Source organism: Polistes fuscatus, unplaced genomic scaffold (genome assembly GCF_010416935.1).
Source record: "Polistes fuscatus isolate 324 unplaced genomic scaffold, CU_Pfus_HIC Scaffold78, whole genome shotgun sequence".
In the NCBI taxonomy this organism is placed as follows: domain Eukaryota; kingdom Metazoa; phylum Arthropoda; class Insecta; order Hymenoptera; family Vespidae; genus Polistes; species Polistes fuscatus.
The window spans coordinates 2,806-21,766 of record NW_025113160.1 but is presented as its reverse complement, the minus strand read 5'-3'; the positions used below and the strand labels follow the sequence as shown (position 1 = coordinate 21,766).

Sequence of the window (18,961 nt, the reverse complement as noted above, 5' to 3'; positions counted from 1 at the left end):
CGGTGGAATATTACGAGCTGACGCATTTCAAACGATGTATTTCTACCTTTGCGACCCATTTTCATGAATATTAGAGTTGGTACTGAAGCTTATTGAAACGGTATCAACGATCAAAGTTATGTTTGTATACAAACACTTACCATTCTCCGAAACAGCGGTTTCTGAGAAAAACGGAGTCGCGAAGCGTACGAAGTGTCCGAATATTTTTGTGACCCGAAAATGTGGTATTATTTCCTTTATTCATGTCTATTATATAAAGTATGTACATTTTATAAACTAATCATATGTTTTTAGTAACATGAATAGAACGCTCATGATTAGAAAAAGGAACGGAGACGATTCCTTTTTAAATAACTGAGATATTAAGTCGTAAAGCTTGCCATACACTGGTGTCCGAATATTTCTGAGAGACACTGTATATATATTTGTGAATATGTAAACATTATAATGCTCAAATAACAAAGTAAATAATACCTTCAACAGCACTCCTTTCTAACTTATACTTAGTAAAAACTTTATTGTAGTCTTATTTAGATAAATTATTTACTTTAATTAAATACGTTATATATGAACCGATAACTTACCTGGTGCAGTTAATAATCCGTCACCCAACTCAGATTTAATGAAGTCATAGGTCTGATTTTTCTCATAACTGTAAGAACTTTTTAATAGAATCTAAACAGATAACAAAAAATTTACCAGAAATTAAAACCAAATAATAAAAGAAATTTGAATTTGTAAAAACGTATTGTAAGAAGTGTCACTAAATTTGATGAATCTTACTCTCATATGTTTAGGATCATCAACCATTATTGTTAGTTGTGAGCCTATCCAAAATCGCTGCGGTGATGGATAATTAGTAGAAACTTTTATCAAGGTATTAGTAATATCTAAAAACAAATTAATTAAAACCGTTTGTAAAAATGTATATATTATAAATGTAGAATACAAATGTACCTTCAATACTACCAAAAAACAAATTCAAATTTCCGATTATAGGATAAGCTTTAGGTCCCGAGAATCTTTTGACCATGTTATATTCACGGAATTTATTTAATAAATATTCTATTATGTAGAATAATACAATTAATATTGCTGTTGAAACAATAACTGTAGTAATATATTCCATATTAAATTGAATGAATTAAAAAAATTATAAGAATAGTTAAATTTGTTTAAGAAAAATACTAAACCAACATTTGTAAGTTAGAAACTGCTATTTTGTTAACACTATGCGAAAAATTCTAGTATCATTGGCGTCTTAACATAAACTAAAAAGGAATTAACAAGCAAGCAGTCTCTTTTAAAATGTTCTAGATTTTACTCAGCCCTGATTTCAAGAACATCTACTACATGCATAGATAAAGTGAGACAAAAAACTGACTTATAATTATTCATTTATTCTATTCGTAAGAATAATACTAGTTTGCATATTTGCTGTCTATAATCTACGTAATTTTAAAGATTAAAATAAGTAAAATTTTATATAAGTGGTTTTTTCTTAAAGATATCTTTTCAGTTTTTTTTGATCTGTTAACTTCTTATTTTTCTGTTTGTCATTATTTTATGCTAATAGATAATTTTATTCTAAATTATCTACTAGTTATCAGATTGAAATGATTGATGTCGTTGGATCGATTACTCGACTGGGAAAATTATGTTTTTCTTTTTAATGTTTATTTTTGTTAATTTAAAAAGTATATGTTTAATTAAATTTATTTTATTTCTTCTAGAGTAAGAAGAAATAAGTAATAAAAAAAAGAATTAATGTATATATATTATAGATAGAAGAATAAGACCACCTTAAATATATCGATTATTTCCTATGATAGAAAAAATTATCAGAGAAAGAAAATATTCTGTTCGAAGCTGGCAATACGGTGATGGGACGAATTTTTTTCTTACGGCAATTTGTTTCGAGATTTTAGTGTCATCGTATTTTTATTAAATGGGACTTCATATTTTCACTGCAACAATTTTATAACTTCTAAAAAAACGAATCCAATGTGTGGCAAAATGGTGCCACTTTAATTCAAGTCACTTTAACCTAAAAACTGTGAAATGTTCTCTCTTACATAAGAAAAAATATTTTGCTTCAATGAATGTCTTACACGTTGATTTGCATTTGTCCTTTCATTTACCGTTCATCCAGCACATACTGTAATTACTGACAAACATTTAACAATTTTCTCGATAAATGTCACTCGAAGACCACATATCGGACGACATTGAATTCGTTTTTTTATAAGCTATAAGACCGTTTATAAAAGTGAATTCCTTTACACCCGGGACTTTTGCATCGTCCTCTGTTGTCCGTCAAAATTGGTCAACGTGCTTCTTCATTTCTTCTCACGTTTTGTACTAGAAGTACTGTATTTGGTCTTCTTTAAATATTTTTATGTAATCGTTTATCTCCATTGATGAAACAGGGCGCCCCCTTTTCTTACGGTTTCCTTTATGCTCCTGACATAAATGGGATACATTGTTAGTTTTAAATTTCAATAAATTATATGAACACCTGGACCTTGCAGAATGCGTTAAACATTTTTGCTTATATGACAGCCAAGCATTGACTACCGTTAAATCCAGTAGGTGAAACATTATGCGTCGGTACCACTTTCTTGATCGAATATTTATTCGATATAATACAATCAATGAATCAACCAAGTCTATTAAACAAATGTGCTGGAACAAGCAAACTTTATCCTAAATATACGGAAATATGCCATAAAAGCCCATTGTTACTACAATGTAAAGTAAAACTGCATCATAAAAAAGAAGTAACAAAATCATATAATATTTTACCGGTGACTGGCACTGAACTTTCCGTTTAGACCGCGTAAGTCACCGGTGACTGACAAAATTTTTTTTTAATACTAACATAAGTAACGCGCGTGACCTGCGGGGATTTCTTTAAGAATTCGCGTTGCGCTCTACAGATTAAAGAAACCAATTCGATGGATGATAAATATCCTTCGTTTGATGGAAATGATTCCGAAGATGACATCGATGAACAGAACAACATAATATTAGTTATAAATATGAAAATATATTATTTCTTAATAGCGTAAGCAACTATTATTTCCTTTTATCAAATCCGTATCTCGACGAATAAAAAATACAAATACAAATTTCAATTACATTATATATATAATTCTTTCTAATTTTCTTAATAAAATTTGTATTAAAATTTTTTCTTTCTTTTTAATTTTTTTTTCCTAATAAATTTTTCTTAATAAAATTTATATTAAATTTTTCTTTCTTTTCAATTTTTTCTTAATAAATTTTTCTTAATAAAATTGATATCGTAAGCCAAAAATAAATTCGCACTGCCTATAATACAAATGCATTTTTTTTAATTATATTTCCTATAAAATTATTATAAAATATTATTGAAAAAATAGAAAAAAAATTTATTAAGCTTACTTCATAATAAGGAAAAAAAGAAATAAGAAAGCAAAGAAGAAGAACGAAGAGAAAAAGAAAGAAATGAAGGTAAACATACTTATTATCGCTGTCAAGATAAGATATAGGTATCGGCGACGTGAAAAACATACACACACTGTAGCTACTGTGGCCACTACACTACTACAGCCAAAAGAATACGTTAATAAATTTTTTTTCTATTTTTTCAATAGTATTTTATAATAATTTTATAGAAAATATAATTAAAAAAAAAATTCATTTGCATTATAGGCAGTGCGAATTTATTTTTGGCTTACGACATAAATTTTATTAAGAAAAATTTATTAAGAAAAAATTAAAAAGAAAGAAAAAATTTTAATATAAATTTTATTAAGAAAATTAGAAAGAATTATTGTTTTTTTTTTTTTTCAAGGTTCATTATTTTTGACAATAAATAAAGAAACAGCGTGCCATAAGCATCAAGATTCGATTTAAAAACGCCGCGCTTATACGCCGATATATATAGATATACAGAACGCTTGACACTAGATGGCCAAAACAAAAAATGCTTACTACTGTGGGATGCGAGCGCCTCCAAGCAAAAAACTGAAAATAGACATTCGTGAGGAGATTGGACGGTGGACTCTGGATAGATCAATGGTTAAAGAGCAGTCGCCCTTAAAGTGGAAGATCCGGTTTCAAGTCCCGGTGAAGTCAGTCCAACGGCCCAATTTTTTCTCACGAATCCTACACTACCGAAAGAAAAAATAGAAAGAAAGAAATTATCGGTTTCTTGTCTCACTCGCACTCGTATACAGAACGCTCAACAATCGAAGGCCAAGACAAAAAATATTCACTATTGCCCAAACAAATAGAAAGTTTTTTCGGATTAGTACACACGAACGCTCGCACGCATACTAGCTCGCTCGCGTGTAAAAACCGACAGAGAGGTGGGACTTGTCCCCACTCTTACAATTATGTTTTACCATCTATTTTCCCATACTTCTCGCTTATTTTTGCAGATACGAAGATAAACCTTATAACATTTTTTATGTATTTTTTAATTCTCTATAACTTTTGTTTGAAACTTTTTTCGATTAAATGCCCAGATTTTGTGATAATTTTCATTCTCTTTCCTATACATAAGAATTATATAAGGTACATATAGCGTTACTCAGGTAGCATAAGTACAAAATTAAGATCAACCTCAAAAGCATTTTACCAAGGCTTCCATTTGGATATTAAATTATTTACTATCACTATTATTCAAAAACAATAATGACGGACAATTATGACGGTATTGAGGTTATGACAGACACTTTTGAAGGTGAAAAAGAAAATCAAATTTTAAATGTATTTTAACAAATCTGAAATTTGAATATATTATTTGTTATAGTATTAGAATCCTACATTTTATACGGCAGACATTTACTCCGGTAATAACATCCTAGCCGACAGGGAAACCTTATTTATAAATAATAGTAAATATCAAAGTATAATGACGATAACAATAATGTAATTGAAATTTGTATTTGTATTTTTTATTCGTCGAGATACGGATTTGATAAAAGGAAATAATAGTTGCTTACGCTATTAAGAAATAATATATTTTCATATTTATAACTAATATTATGTTGTTCTGTTCATCGATGTCATCTTCGGAATCATTTCCATCAAACGAAGGATATTTATCATCCATCGAATTGGTTTCTTTAATCTGTAGAGCGCAACGCGAATTCTTAAAGAAATCCCCGCAGGTCACGCGCGTTACTTATGTTAGTATTAAAAAAAAATTTTGTCAGTAACCGATGACTTACGCGGTCTAAACGGAAAGTTCAGTGCCAGTCACCGGTAAAATATTATATATGATTTTGTTACTTCTTTTTTATGATGCAGTTTTACTTTACATTGTAGTAACAATGGGCTTATATGGCATATTTCCGTATATTTAGGATAAAGTTTGCTTGTTCCAGCACATTTGTTTAGTAGACTTGGTTGATTCATTGATAGTATTATATCGAATAAATATTCGATCAAGAAAGTGGTACCGACGCATAATGTTTCACCTACTGGATTTAACGGTAGTCAATGCTTGGCTGTCATATAAGCAAAAATGTTTAACACATTCTGCAAGATCCAGGTGTTCATATAGTTTATTGAAATTTAAAACTAACAATGTATCCCATTTATGTCAGGAGCATAAAGGAAGCCGTAAGAAAAGGGGGCGCCCTGTTTTCATCAATGGAGATAAACGATTACATAAAAATATTTAAAGAAGACCAAATACAGTACTTCTAGTACAAAACGTGAGAAGAAATGAAGAAGCACGTTGACCAATTTTGACGGACAACAGAGGACGATGCAAAAGTCCCGGGTGTAAAGGAATTCACTCTTATAAACGGTCTTATAGCTTATAAAAAAACGAATTCAATGTCGTCCGATATGTGGTCTTCGAGTGACATTTATCGAGAAAATTGTTAAATGTTTGTCAGTAATTACAGTATGTGCTGGATGAACGGCAAATGAAAGGACAAATGCAAATCAACGTGTAAGACATTCATTGAAGCAAAATATTTTTTCTTATGTAAGAGAGAACATTTCACAGTTTTAAGGTTAAAGTGACTTGAATTGAAGTGGCACCATTTTGCCACACATTGGATTCGTTATTTTAGAAGCTATAACATTTTTGGAGTGAAAGTATAAAGTCTCATTTTATACAAATACGATTACCCCCACTACACAAACATGCGCACCTGCGCATAGCCATCAAAACGATTGGAATCATGCCACGTCGAAAGATCGACTGATATTATAGTTTTGTCAATTTCTCAAACGCTATTACACGCTTTTCGTATTTTGGTAATATCAGTTCTTTTTCAACGAATTTTGTAGTGCTCTCTTAACTAATTCGCTCTATACTTTGAACTCTCATTTGTGCAAATTTTTGAATTGGTGCGCAACTTGCATTAGACTCATTCAGTGCATCACCATTTACACTCTGCTCAACACGTGGACGTGCCGAAACCACGTGCAAAAAGATCGGATTCCATTTGAGTTTCATCGCGATAAGTAAAATCAGTGTCGTAACTCTTGTCAACTCATTCAACACACTCATCGGTCTCTTTAATCGTGCACTCATGTCAGTGTATTTTGACTGTGAAGCCGCAATTCTCGTCCTAATTCACGCCACGCCGAACACTTGACTGTGATCTTACCACGATCCTTAACACCGTCCTAAACATTCATTCAAATTTCTAAACAAACTATTAAACAAATTTTTAAAGTCCTTATTTAAAATATGATGTCAATATGAATTATTAAAAAATACAATAGAGGAGAATAATAAATATTTACTACTGATTTGCATTAAAATAATCGTAAACAAAAGAATTTCAGATTTTTCCTATTATAATGAAAAAGTATAATGTATCATCTAAAAGAACCATAACAAAGAATCGATAGCAGTTTAGTTAGAATTGAGCAGGTTAAGATTGAAACTTTATTGTACGTATGAGAAATAATGTGTAATCACTGTTTCCAGGAAACAAATCTTGACCCGAAATATAAGAAAACTAACACGAAAAAAACGTCAGAAAAATATCAAACTACTAATAAATTTGGTTTGTCTAGGCAAGAAATAGAAACATTTCATGCGATAATTTCCAAGCTTATTTGTTATAAATTATTAACAGATGAGATATTAAAAAACGTAATAAAAATACACAAAAAACAGGACAAGACAAAGACTAGGAAATAAATATAAATGTTTCTAAAACATTAATTTAACATTTCTGCAAATAGGAAAAACTGAGTATTTATTCTTAAATAATTAAAACTAGCACATATATTTATACAGTAATACAAAATAAAATCATTTCAATCCGACAACGAACCAATAATTTATGTTACATTTATCTATTAGCATAATGCAAAGTCAAGCAGAAGGTAGAGAAAAAAAAAGATTTCTTTAGGAAGAAACCACGAATATAACATTGATTTATTTCTTCTTATTTTCAAAATTACACAGATAAATTGCAACTATGCAAAAAAGTATTATTCATACGGACAGAATAAAGGATTTGATATAAATCAGTTATTTATCTCACTTTATCTATGCATGTAGTAGATGTTCTTGAAACAGGGCTGAGTAAAATCTAGAACATTTTAAAAGAGACTGCTTGCTTGTTAATTCCTTTTTAGTTTATGTTAAGACGCCAATGATACTAGAATTTTTCGCATAGTGTTAACAAAATAGCAGTTTCTAACTTACAAGTGTTGGTTTAGTATTTTTCTTAAACAAATTTAACTATTCTTATAATTTTTTTAATTCATTCAATTTAATATGGAATATATTACTACAGTTATTGTTTCAACAGCAATATTAATTGTATTATTCTACATAATAGAATATTTATTAAATAAATTCCGTGAATATAACATGGTCAAAAGATTCTCGGGACCTAAAGCTTATCCTATAATCGGAAATTTGAATTTGTTTTTTGGTAGTATTGAAGGTACATTTGTATTCTACATTTATAACACATACATTTTTACAAACGGTTTTAATTAATTTATTTTTAGATATTACTAATACCTTGATAAAAGTTTCTACTAATTATCCATCACCGCAGCGATTTTGGATAGGCTCACAACTAACAATAATGGTTGATGATCCTAAACATATGAGAGTAAGATTCATAAAATTTAGTGACACTTCTTATAATACGTTTTTACAAATTCAAATTTCTTTTATTATTTGGTTTTAATTTCTGGTAAATTTTTTGTTATCTGTTTAGATTCTATTAAAAAGTTCTTACAGTTATGAGAAAAATCAGATCTATGACTTCATTAAATCTGTGTTGGGTGACGGATTATTAACTGCACCAGGTAAGTTATCGGTTCATATATAACGTATTTAATTAAAGTAAATAATTTATCTAAATAAAACTACAATAAAGTTTTTACTAAGTATAAGTTAGAAAGGAGTGCTGTTGAAGGTATTATTTATTTTGTTATTTGAGCATTATAATGTTTACATAATCACAAATATATATACGTATAAAAGGGATTTCTCGTTTCTTATTTTTTAATTAATGAATACATGGATCGTTTATTTTGAAAATGGTGTAAGACTATTTAAAAAAAAAAGAGATATCACGTAATTTATGCTTAAATTAGTGTTAACATTTTATTTATAACTTGTTAATACTTGCTTTCTTAGAAAATGCCGATGTCTTGTTCAATTTAAAGTTAAGCGGAAAAAGCAATTACGTAACCGTTGATTATGAAAGTGGTATAGGTCCAATTTTCATAGATTCAAAAAAAAAAAAGGAAAAATAAAAAGAAAAAATAATTTCTGGTACAGACCACAGGATTGTTATGATATTAAAAGTAATGTATACAACATAGTAAATTAAATTTATTTGGAATGAAACGAGAAATTTTCGTTTCAACAAAAAACTTGCACAACGCAACAATAAAATAGATAACAAAAATATTGATAAAGGAAAGGTAAATTAGTCTCAAAATGTTTGATAAAGTTGCGCAAAAGCGCATTATATACTATTTTATATAAAACGGCGATGGAGGACGCAGAATTAAAAATTTTTAATTTATCATCTATATTTCCGGGAAAACCGTCAAAATTTGAAAAAATCTCCATGGTACCTTTGTATAACGATGACTTACGAAATTACCAATTACTTAAAACAAATATTAGAATTTCAAATAGTCATTACACTATATACCTCGTGTTGATCAGGAATATTTATAAACACTGCTACATGAAGAGCAAAAGTAAATACAACTAATATCTTTTTTAATTTAACAATATAAATAACGTTCAAAATAAAAAATACTATTTCGATTTAATTTTTTGATATTGACATTTTAAAGTGATATTTAAATTCATATTCTTTTTAAAGTAATATTTGATTTTTCAAAATTAAAATTAAACGATTTTAACAATTGACTAATTCTGAAAGTGGTTTAAGTTTATTTGTAGCCCCTAAATATACATTGCTTTAGTTTAATTAGCCTAAAAAAAATTTATATATTCAAGCTACGTATTCTAAAAAAATAATAAATACAAAGCAAGACTTAACATAATTGTAGGATTTTTAATGGGAAAAACAGTTTTATTACAATTTCTAATCGTTATTACAAAACGCAGATCCTCTCTCTTACAACGCTCAACACTCACTACTCTTTTTCGCCCGTGCATTCATTCGTCGCATTCACACCGTCCTTTATTTCGTCCGTTGTATCAGGTTACTTAAAATCTAACCGATATTAGATATATAGCGTCTTTGTGTCGGCAGACCCAAAAAATAAGACGGCGACGCTTACCGTCTCCTACATAATTAATGAATATTTTTGAATTGCCTAATATGAAAACCTTTGATTTTCTCGAAACAATAGAAATTGGACATCCACTACCTTGAAAATAAACGGTCCATATAAAAAAGAAACATTTTACAAATTTAAGTAAGAAATATTCTTTTATTTGAAGCATTAAAATGGAAAATTCATCGAAAAATTTTAAATCCAGTATTCAAAAAAGGAATTCTTTCAACCTATATGGATTCGATAATAAAAAATTCAAACAGACTAGCTACAATTTTAGATAGTACTAACGGAAAAAATGTAGATACCCTACATTATGTACATTTATGTACTTTGGATATAATATTTGGTAAGGTTTTGAAATTCTTAAATGCTTCAAATATTTGTATAAATATTAGTGAGTTAATTAAAATATGTTTTCTTTTTGTACTGACAGATAGCTTTCTAAGCTGTGATCTTGATTTGCAGAATAATCCGGAATGTAAACTTGATGAATATATATCAGAGTAATATAAAATAAATAGAAAGTTTTAATATTTATAATATAATGCAAAGTTATTCTGTATTTGTTCTTTAATTGACTTTTATTTTTCTTCAGAACGATGGATATAATTATGAAAAGAGCTTTCCAATTCTGGTTACATCCAGATATTATATTTTACAATTCATATTTAGGAAAAAGACTAAAGGAACTGACTTTACACATTGATAAAATCACGAGCGAGGTATAAATAAAAAGATCTATCCTATTTGAAATTGTCTTAATTTACCTAAATAATCAATTTCTAAACAAAATTATATCCTACTAATAAGTATAACATTCATTCGTCAAGATTATAAAAAAAAAAAAAGAATCGATGGAAGAGAATAGAGTTACTGAAGAATTGCAAGAGTTAGATGCAAGTAAGAATAATTATTTTTAAAAAATATGCTATTTTTAATGAATTTATCGATATAAGAATTTTTTAATAAGAATCCTAAATAATATATTATTATTATTTTAGATAAAGGAAAAAACACAAATATATTTTTGACCTATTATTCAAATCATTTTACGAAACAAAAGAATACTCGGAGAAAGATATTCGTGATGAGATTAAAACAATTATTTTTGCAGTAAGTTGAGTTCATTCTAGATAAAATTCAATTTTATTTTATTAATTAATGTTAAATAATAATTTGTGTTACTTTTTTTAGGGAAGCACCACTACTGCTGAAACACTTGCTTTTCTATTTTTAATGGTTGCTACATTTCCGGAAGTTCAAGTATGTACAGATGGCACTTGAATACTACATAAAAAATTATATATATTGTCATACTAACCTTGTATTATGTTTTTCTCATTTCTGATTGCAGCAACAAATATACGAAGAGTTGTACCAAATGTACGGCTCAAGCGATCCGGAAGATATTCTTATTACACTTGAAGATATTAAAGAAATGAAATATTTGGAACGAGTTATCAGAGAGACATTACGTCTCTTTCCTCCTGCCGCTTTTATTGGACGAAAAATTTCCGAAGATATAGAAGGTATTCTTACACATACTCCAAGACTATTCGTATATAGTTTTTTACCATTCATATCACTGTTTTATTCAGTAATAATATGTATATATTTATTTTATGAAGTGGACGAGAATGTGACAATACCAAAAAATAGTTCTGTACTTTTCTCAATATTTACATACTTTCGTATGGAAAAATATTGGAAACAACCTTTAACATTTAACCCTGATCGGTTTTTACAAAACAACTATAATCCCAAATATTTCTTACCATTCAGCACTGGAAAAAGAGATTGCATAGGTAATAGCACATTTTTAAAGATTCTTGAAATATTATTCCAAACTATTATTCTACAAAATACAAATATATTTAATATCGCTATTACAGGTCAGACATTTGCAATGAACGAAATGAAGACAATAGTCGCTACTGTATTAAGAAAATTTATTGTTCAAATCGACAATCCAATATCAATTGAAAATATTCCGATTAAAGTCGGCCTTACACTGAAACCAGCGGCACCTATATTATTGAAATTTAACAAAAGATAATAATTATCTTTTTTTGTCAATACTTTGTTAAAGAAAACAATTTTTTTTTAAACTTTTTAAAAATAAATCAATTTTAATTAATGTTGAACTACCGACGCCTTGTATCGGTACTCCGGTGGTTTTCTTGTCGTTGAAAATGCACTTATCGGTTGATGATTGGAATTGTTTATTTATGAGGTATGAGGAAGGTAAAAATAAATTAAAATATATTGTTTGAGCCCAGTCAGTACTAATAAGTACAATTTATTTGCCGATATATCTCGATACGTGTCGACACGGCTCGAGATAGACGGTCCAGATGTCTCACTCACTCGCTTGCGTAGGATACACAACAATGAGTTTTATTGGTTTCCGGTTTATATTAAGCGTATCGTTAATCGTATCCTTAACAATGCAAGATAGTATATCATGTTGCTCGCTTTAATGTATTTATCGGAAAGATTAAAAAGAATAAAACGACGAGTGAATTTGAATAGGAAGCGAAGAAATAATGAAGTATTCTACCCGGTCTCATGTTCTAAGTCGTATAACATCGTTTACAAATTTTTATTATTACTTTTCTGAAAAGAAACTAAATTTTTATCTATCTCACTAAGGATTAGAAAATCGACAAAATTTGGAAAAGCAAAGTCTAAAAATTGAAATATTATATTACATTAGATTTTGTCATAAAAATAATATATTTAGTGACTCGAAATTTTGTATACAAAATCGATCTGCGGACATTCTATTTTTTTTCACTCAGAATAACGAATCGAATATTTTAGTAAAGATTTGTTCTCGAATTCCAATCCGAAAAATTCAAATCAGGAAGCTCAGTCTGTGCCATTGTCGGTTGAACGTTGATCATCGTACACCAACCAGAAAATTCGATTGGTGGCGTAAGGAGGTAGTTCGTGTGTTCACACTAATGACGTCAGGGGCGTGAAAGACGAAACCGTACAGCCAATTTTTTGAACCCACATACGTTGGCTGCCGATACCTCGCGGATGAAAAACATGCGTGAAGTATTACGGTAATAGGATCTACCTTCCCAACAAAGGTACGAGACTATGTCCGTTTCTTCTAAATTCTTTTTTCATTTTTTCTGCTACAGTTTCTATTGGTCTTTTTTACAGAGCAAGGACAGCAAACGTCGAGAAAGACAAATTATTTTTAGAAAGGGCATTTTCTCTACCTTCTTTTCGTCTTCTTTTTTTTGTCGTAAAAAAATTAAAAGAGAAACAGGTAATACTTTCCAGATTGCAGCAGAGATTGCTATAAACCTCCGATGCGAGAAGATTCTGTCATAAGAAAAAGGGTTTGGAAATTGAAAAACGGTAACGCGTGAGTACGTTTTTAAAATTATTTTTCGTACTCGTTGAGCAACGAAAAAAATGAGAAAGGCATACGTTCGCTAGAAAATAAAGAACTTAAGAAATATGTCAAATTACGAAGAATCATCCAAGAGTTTCAAATGCTATTGCTGCTGCTATCTGTGCTGATGCTCTTTTGCATCGGAACTAGTTTTTGCTACTCTTCTTTCCTTCACTGCGTCTGTTTCTCTTTTTTTTCTTCCTTTACTTGTTTCCATGCAGAAGAGAACTCGCGATAAAAAAAGGGAGAAAGACAAGAAGAAGATTATGAAAATGATGTTACCCTTCGACTCCGCAACGAGAAAGCAAATTGCTAATGAACGACTCGTCACGAGCTGTTTTATCGAGGCTACATATATAACACAAGATGGTGATCTTAAATAAACGAAGGAGGAACTAGAAACTGTTAGAAAGAACCCAAAGGAAAAGAATACTCAAGGAAAGATTCAGCCTCCGTCTGAAATCTCTATTTGTGAAATCTTTTCTTTTCCTTTTTTAATTTATATATATATATTCTGTGTGTGTGTCATTATCTTATTATTTTCCATAAGCATCTTGAGAAAATGTCATATGAGCAAACGAATATGCAACATGTTACTGACGCTTTGATGAAAATATGCGCGGACACGTTTCAACGAGGGTTCTTTTTTCTATAGGCATCCTTATCATTTTCTATCTCTTTCTTATTTCTTATCTTCTATCCCCCTTTTTCTCTATAAACCCTCCATCCCTGTCACTTTTAGATTTCTATTATTGCAATTATAATCGAGAGATGATGCAGCGTAAGAAACAAGATTTCGTTTGACGTCAACGATCGGAAAAATTGACACCTGTAAAAGACCCGCATCAAGTCCTCGTCAACGGCCTCTTTCGGACGTTCCACCTCTTCTTCCACCCGTTACTTTATAAATCAACGGTGATGCACGACTTCTCTTGCGTCCCGCCGTGACCATAGACGTAACGTTACTGCAATGAGCCCACGTACAAATGTAGAAAGAGGAATGAAAGGTGGTTTGTGTGAAAGAAAGAGAATCTTTTCTTATTGATTTATCCGTCACCACTTTTCTCTATTATTCGATATCCCGAAAGTATATCTCTCCGAATGCTCGCGAGCTTCTTACAATTATCTAGAATACACAATCAATCTCTTACTCTTAATTACTACTAATTAGTACTAGAAATACTACTTACAATAATAATTAGTTGTAGAGTTAGTCTGAAAATTATTCAGAAATTTTCGGAATTGTCCGATTACAATATTAATAGATCCTTCATAATAATTTATTAATTTATTTGTTTTAATTTAACTATTCTTAATATTTGCATGAATTTATTTTAAATCAAAAAATATAGATAAAAAATATTTTAATTACTAAAAAAAAAACAGCTGTAAACAAGGTAATTGAATAAAATTGCAAATAAATTCGACGGGAAGAAATCGAAATGATCATTTGAATATTCAATTATAAGAAGGAAAAAGAAAAAGAAGGAAAAGAAAAAGAGGATGGGAAGGAAAAGTTGAGAGAACCAGACTTTTTTTAGAAACCCTCTCTACCCTGTTTTTCTTACACATAAACCCTTTTCTTTTTCTCCTTTCTTTTTCCTACTATTCTTATTCTTTTCTTAAAATGCAAATCCATTACATTTAAGTTTTAGGTAACACGATCGAAAACAGTAAGTTAACACTGAGTTTTCTATAAAGCGATTTTCGTATAACGCAGTACGAATTAATTTCGTTATAGGATGTTTTAAAGAGGAGCGGAAGAAGCGCGAGCAGAGTGGGAAATAGGGAAATATAGCGAGTGGGGGAGTATTGCTACACAGCACTTAACATAATAATGTAATTAATTAACATTTAATACAATTCTTGAAAAAAAATTTATTCTGCACGTATAACAAGATACTTCGCTTATCTTGTTCTTGTGTTACCGTTTAACATACAAAACTTCGGAAAGATTCCGACATATAGAAAACTTAAAAATTTTTATTAGAACATTATTAAATAAAATATTAGAACAAATCTTGTAACGGACGGTGCACTGTGTTATAACATTTTAAACATAAATGTGACTCTTCAATGCAATCTGAACGACAGTAGGTGATTATATTTTTTAGGTCTGATTTTTAGCAATTTTTGATGTTAAATAGTTTAACATTTTTGTATGACGTTTCCTGCAAAATTTTAGTGCCAGAATGCATTCCAAATTCTGATATCTTGATTTTCGTTTTCGTTACTAGATTATAGAGTATCGTCGCGTTTGAAATTGATGTATTCAATAATAACATTAAAGCTAATTTTATAATACATACACTTGATGGTTTTTCTACGTGTGTAGAATATGCTATCATTTGATCTGATAAATCTACATCACATTTTTCTATGTTATTATCGGTCAGGAATTTTTAGTTTTATTTTGGGGAATTTGCAACAACATTACTATCATAAAAAGTGTTTTACTTCTCCTTACGGAAAGCAAGCGATATTGTACGATCGGAAGCAATCGTAAACTATTATCTTGTATTCATAATGCGCACTCTAGTGTCATAGAGAGTTATTAAGTGCTAACATTCGTACCCCCACCACTCGGACCTCGAGTACGTGCGCCCTGTTGGGCCCATTATCAAAAAACTCTCGTTCTATTCTTCCGCAGGACGCCTACAACGATATATCAGAGACAACCAGTGAGCGAATTATTGTAAGGACAAGTATATCCCATATACTTGGATCATCGTACCAAAGGGTTTACCATAAAGATGGTAAACGAAGGAGGAGAGAAGAAATGAGGAAGTGGTTGCGTTTGTACCACCGCCCGACGTTCCTAACCCGAACCTATTGGTGAGATACCATCAATCTTGTTATATTCCCGGAATATCCATCAGGATGTACGAGAAGTAGGTGTAGAGGCCACATGCGTTGTCCGCGGTTGACCATTATTGACGAGCAGACGAATAACAATTAGGGTTTTTATACCGCATGGCTTTTCCATGACGAGCCTCATAAAGTATTGTACTTTCATTTGGCTTCAACAATCACGAGTGTTAATAACTATTTTAATTTTACTTTTCTCCTTCACTCTTAGCTAAATCCAATTCACCAGAGAAGACTGTAACGCCGGAGAAAATATAAACATATGCGACGGTAAGGAAAACCTTGCAGCAATTTAATAACAGTCAATTCCTTTAGAGAGTTATTTATGTTTTAGTTGAAAATTTAAAATGGGGGTAGGCTCCCTGACATACATTGTTTCGCTTTTTAAACTGTACGAAAACAATTAAACCCAACAGATCCATAGAGGAAAGTGACATGGTGAAGAAATCATCATTTTCCAATTCCAATAAGGGTTGCGTCAGGGTTGCGTCTAACTGCGCGGTGAGAACCGAGCAGCCTACCCAATTGACGGAATCAAAATTTCTAACTTTATACCTATCGAAGTAAAAGAAACTTGCGAGATTTATGAGACATCTGTCGGCACATTTGACAATTTCTCACAAAATATTTTTTTTAATTCTAATACTATTTAATAAATTTCCCACTCCGATCCAGACCATACCAGAAAATCTATTTTTCAAGAACAGTAAAAGATAATAACGAGCATTCATTATTTGTGATTATTTTATTTTCGTTTTCATAGTTTTCGAAGGATTTGTAAATTAATCATTTAAATCTATATGTATATATATGTTACCGGTAAACGACAAAATGCCTGCATTCTACAGAATGCCTAGACATTATTGACAACACCACAAGAAACCCGGCAATGTAGGAAATATATTCATTTTTTTTCTTTCGATGAATCTCGTCATTTCCCACTTGGACGGTAACTTATATCAGTGACAAGAAGGATCAGCGGGGCGTTCTAATTTTGTATTGTTCTTACAACGAGTGTTTGTGACGTCAACGAAGAATTAAATATGACGATACCCTTCCTTAACATGGTAGCAGAGCATGGTTGAAAAAGAAGAGATCCGTGGTTACAAAAAACTATGATTTAAAAGAAACTCAAGTAAGCATCTAGGAAAGCTTATCAATGGGTGTTGTAAAAAAATATTAGTATTTAAAATGAAAAGGTCCCGGTTGGGTGTACACAGTTCCAAAAGAAGAAATAATTGAATATTTATGCAACTTTCGAGTGGATTCGGTGTTAAAGTACTGCACACTATCGAATTAAGCAACAGAAAGAAGAAACAAAGTTGGAAGATAAGAAAAATGGTTTAAAAATAGACACAAACGAAATGGCCAACAACGATGGCATCAAAATTCAACTATTTGGTGGTAAAAATTATAGTATTTGAAAGAAGAGGATATTATTGTTTTTAAAATAGAAAAAATGCGACGAGTCTGCAACAAGAGGAAAAAGAGGAAACGAACAACAAGCAGACCGGAACAAGATCTGAAAACAATGAACTATATTTATTGTAGTATTTCAAATGATCAATTAGAGCTTGTGAGTGAAAAAAATATGGCTTTGGAAATTATGAAAAAATTGGACGATCTATACTTCAAGGAATTATCGGCTCTACAAATATGTGTAAGAAATAAACTATCATAGATAGAATGAAGTTGAAAGATTTTAAGGACTCCAGTTAATTTATCACAGAATTCGAAAAAAGCGATTAATGAATTAAAGAATGCAAGTGGAATAAAATTGATGAACGAGAAACATTAAAGTATATGTTGAGAACATTACCTGACTCGATAAGTTATATCGGAGATCTGGTAGATGCACTACGAGAAAATGACAATAATTGTGAATTTGTAAAAATAAAATAAGCATGTAGGGAAAGTCGAAATATAAATAATGACAGCGGAAAGAATAAAAACTAGTATTATTCAAGCTGAACAGAAGAAAGATAAAGATTGTTTTGGACGTGGACTATTCGGACACTTTAAGGGGTGAGATACAGTCAGGATTTTCAAAAAATGGATTTGATTTTTTTTGCATTTTCTTGAAGAGTATGATATTTCGAAAATATTCTCTGAAAATTTGAAGGTAATCCGATGAATAGTTGCCGAGACATTCTACAATTGATTGGTAGCGGACAGAAGGAGCAAGCAACCGTTTTCGATACGCCTATTATATTTTATGAATAGTCTTGTGGAAACAACAAAAAAGAACATCGGAAGCTGAAAATAAAGAAACGAATTAATTGACTGTATAATCTTGTTATGTATCACTATATTTGTGTTCAAAAACTTATTCGATTATTTTATTATGAATCGTAACGAAGGAAAACTTCAGAGATCTATTAATCTTCTTAAATCGCGTACTGTTAAAAGGCAAGTGTTTTCAATTCGAAAACAGCGAAAGTGAGGAAAGTGTTACAAGTTCATTAGCTAAAAAATTAAAATGTGACATAGAAGATGATGTACCTGAAGATAGTTGAGTTGAATATAAAATAATAAACTTTGTTTCTGTATTACGACCATTTCGAATCTTGTAATAGGAAAATAGTGTAATGTGGATGTGAAATTTCAGACAGTAAGCACACGTGGTTCGAGATTTAAAATTGTAATATCACGTGATGATTGTATTAACGATAACATTTCTTGTATATAATAATGTAAGTAATTATTTAATTAGTATTTCTATAAGTACATAAATTAAGTGTAAGATAGGAAAACTTTTCTAGAAATTTTCAAAAATTTATGATTCAAAAACTATAAGCTTTAGCAAGATTTTTTATAGAATACTTTCGTTGTGCAATTGTCCAAAATATGAAAAGAAAATAATTCATCTCGATAAACTATAACTTTTTGAAAACTTGTTTAAACAATCGGCTATAAAGAATTGAATAC

General features: G+C 30.2%; 1 protein-coding gene across 1 annotated transcript; it reads left to right on the top strand.

The window, feature by feature from the left end:
- The first annotated feature begins 7,843 nt into the window (after positions 1–7,843).
- LOC122524552 (cytochrome P450 4g15-like) lies at positions 7,844–11,772 on the top strand. The gene is made up of 9 exons (XM_043646864.1): positions 7,844–7,919; positions 7,987–8,093; positions 8,202–8,292; positions 10,187–10,256; positions 10,349–10,475; positions 10,948–11,016; positions 11,108–11,282; positions 11,536–11,558; positions 11,646–11,772. Exons 1-8 carry the CDS (start codon positions 7,844–7,846, stop codon positions 11,556–11,558), a joined length of 738 nt encoding a protein of 245 aa, XP_043502799.1. The 3' UTR covers positions 11,646–11,772.
- Positions 11,773–18,961: the final 7,189 nt, after the last annotated feature.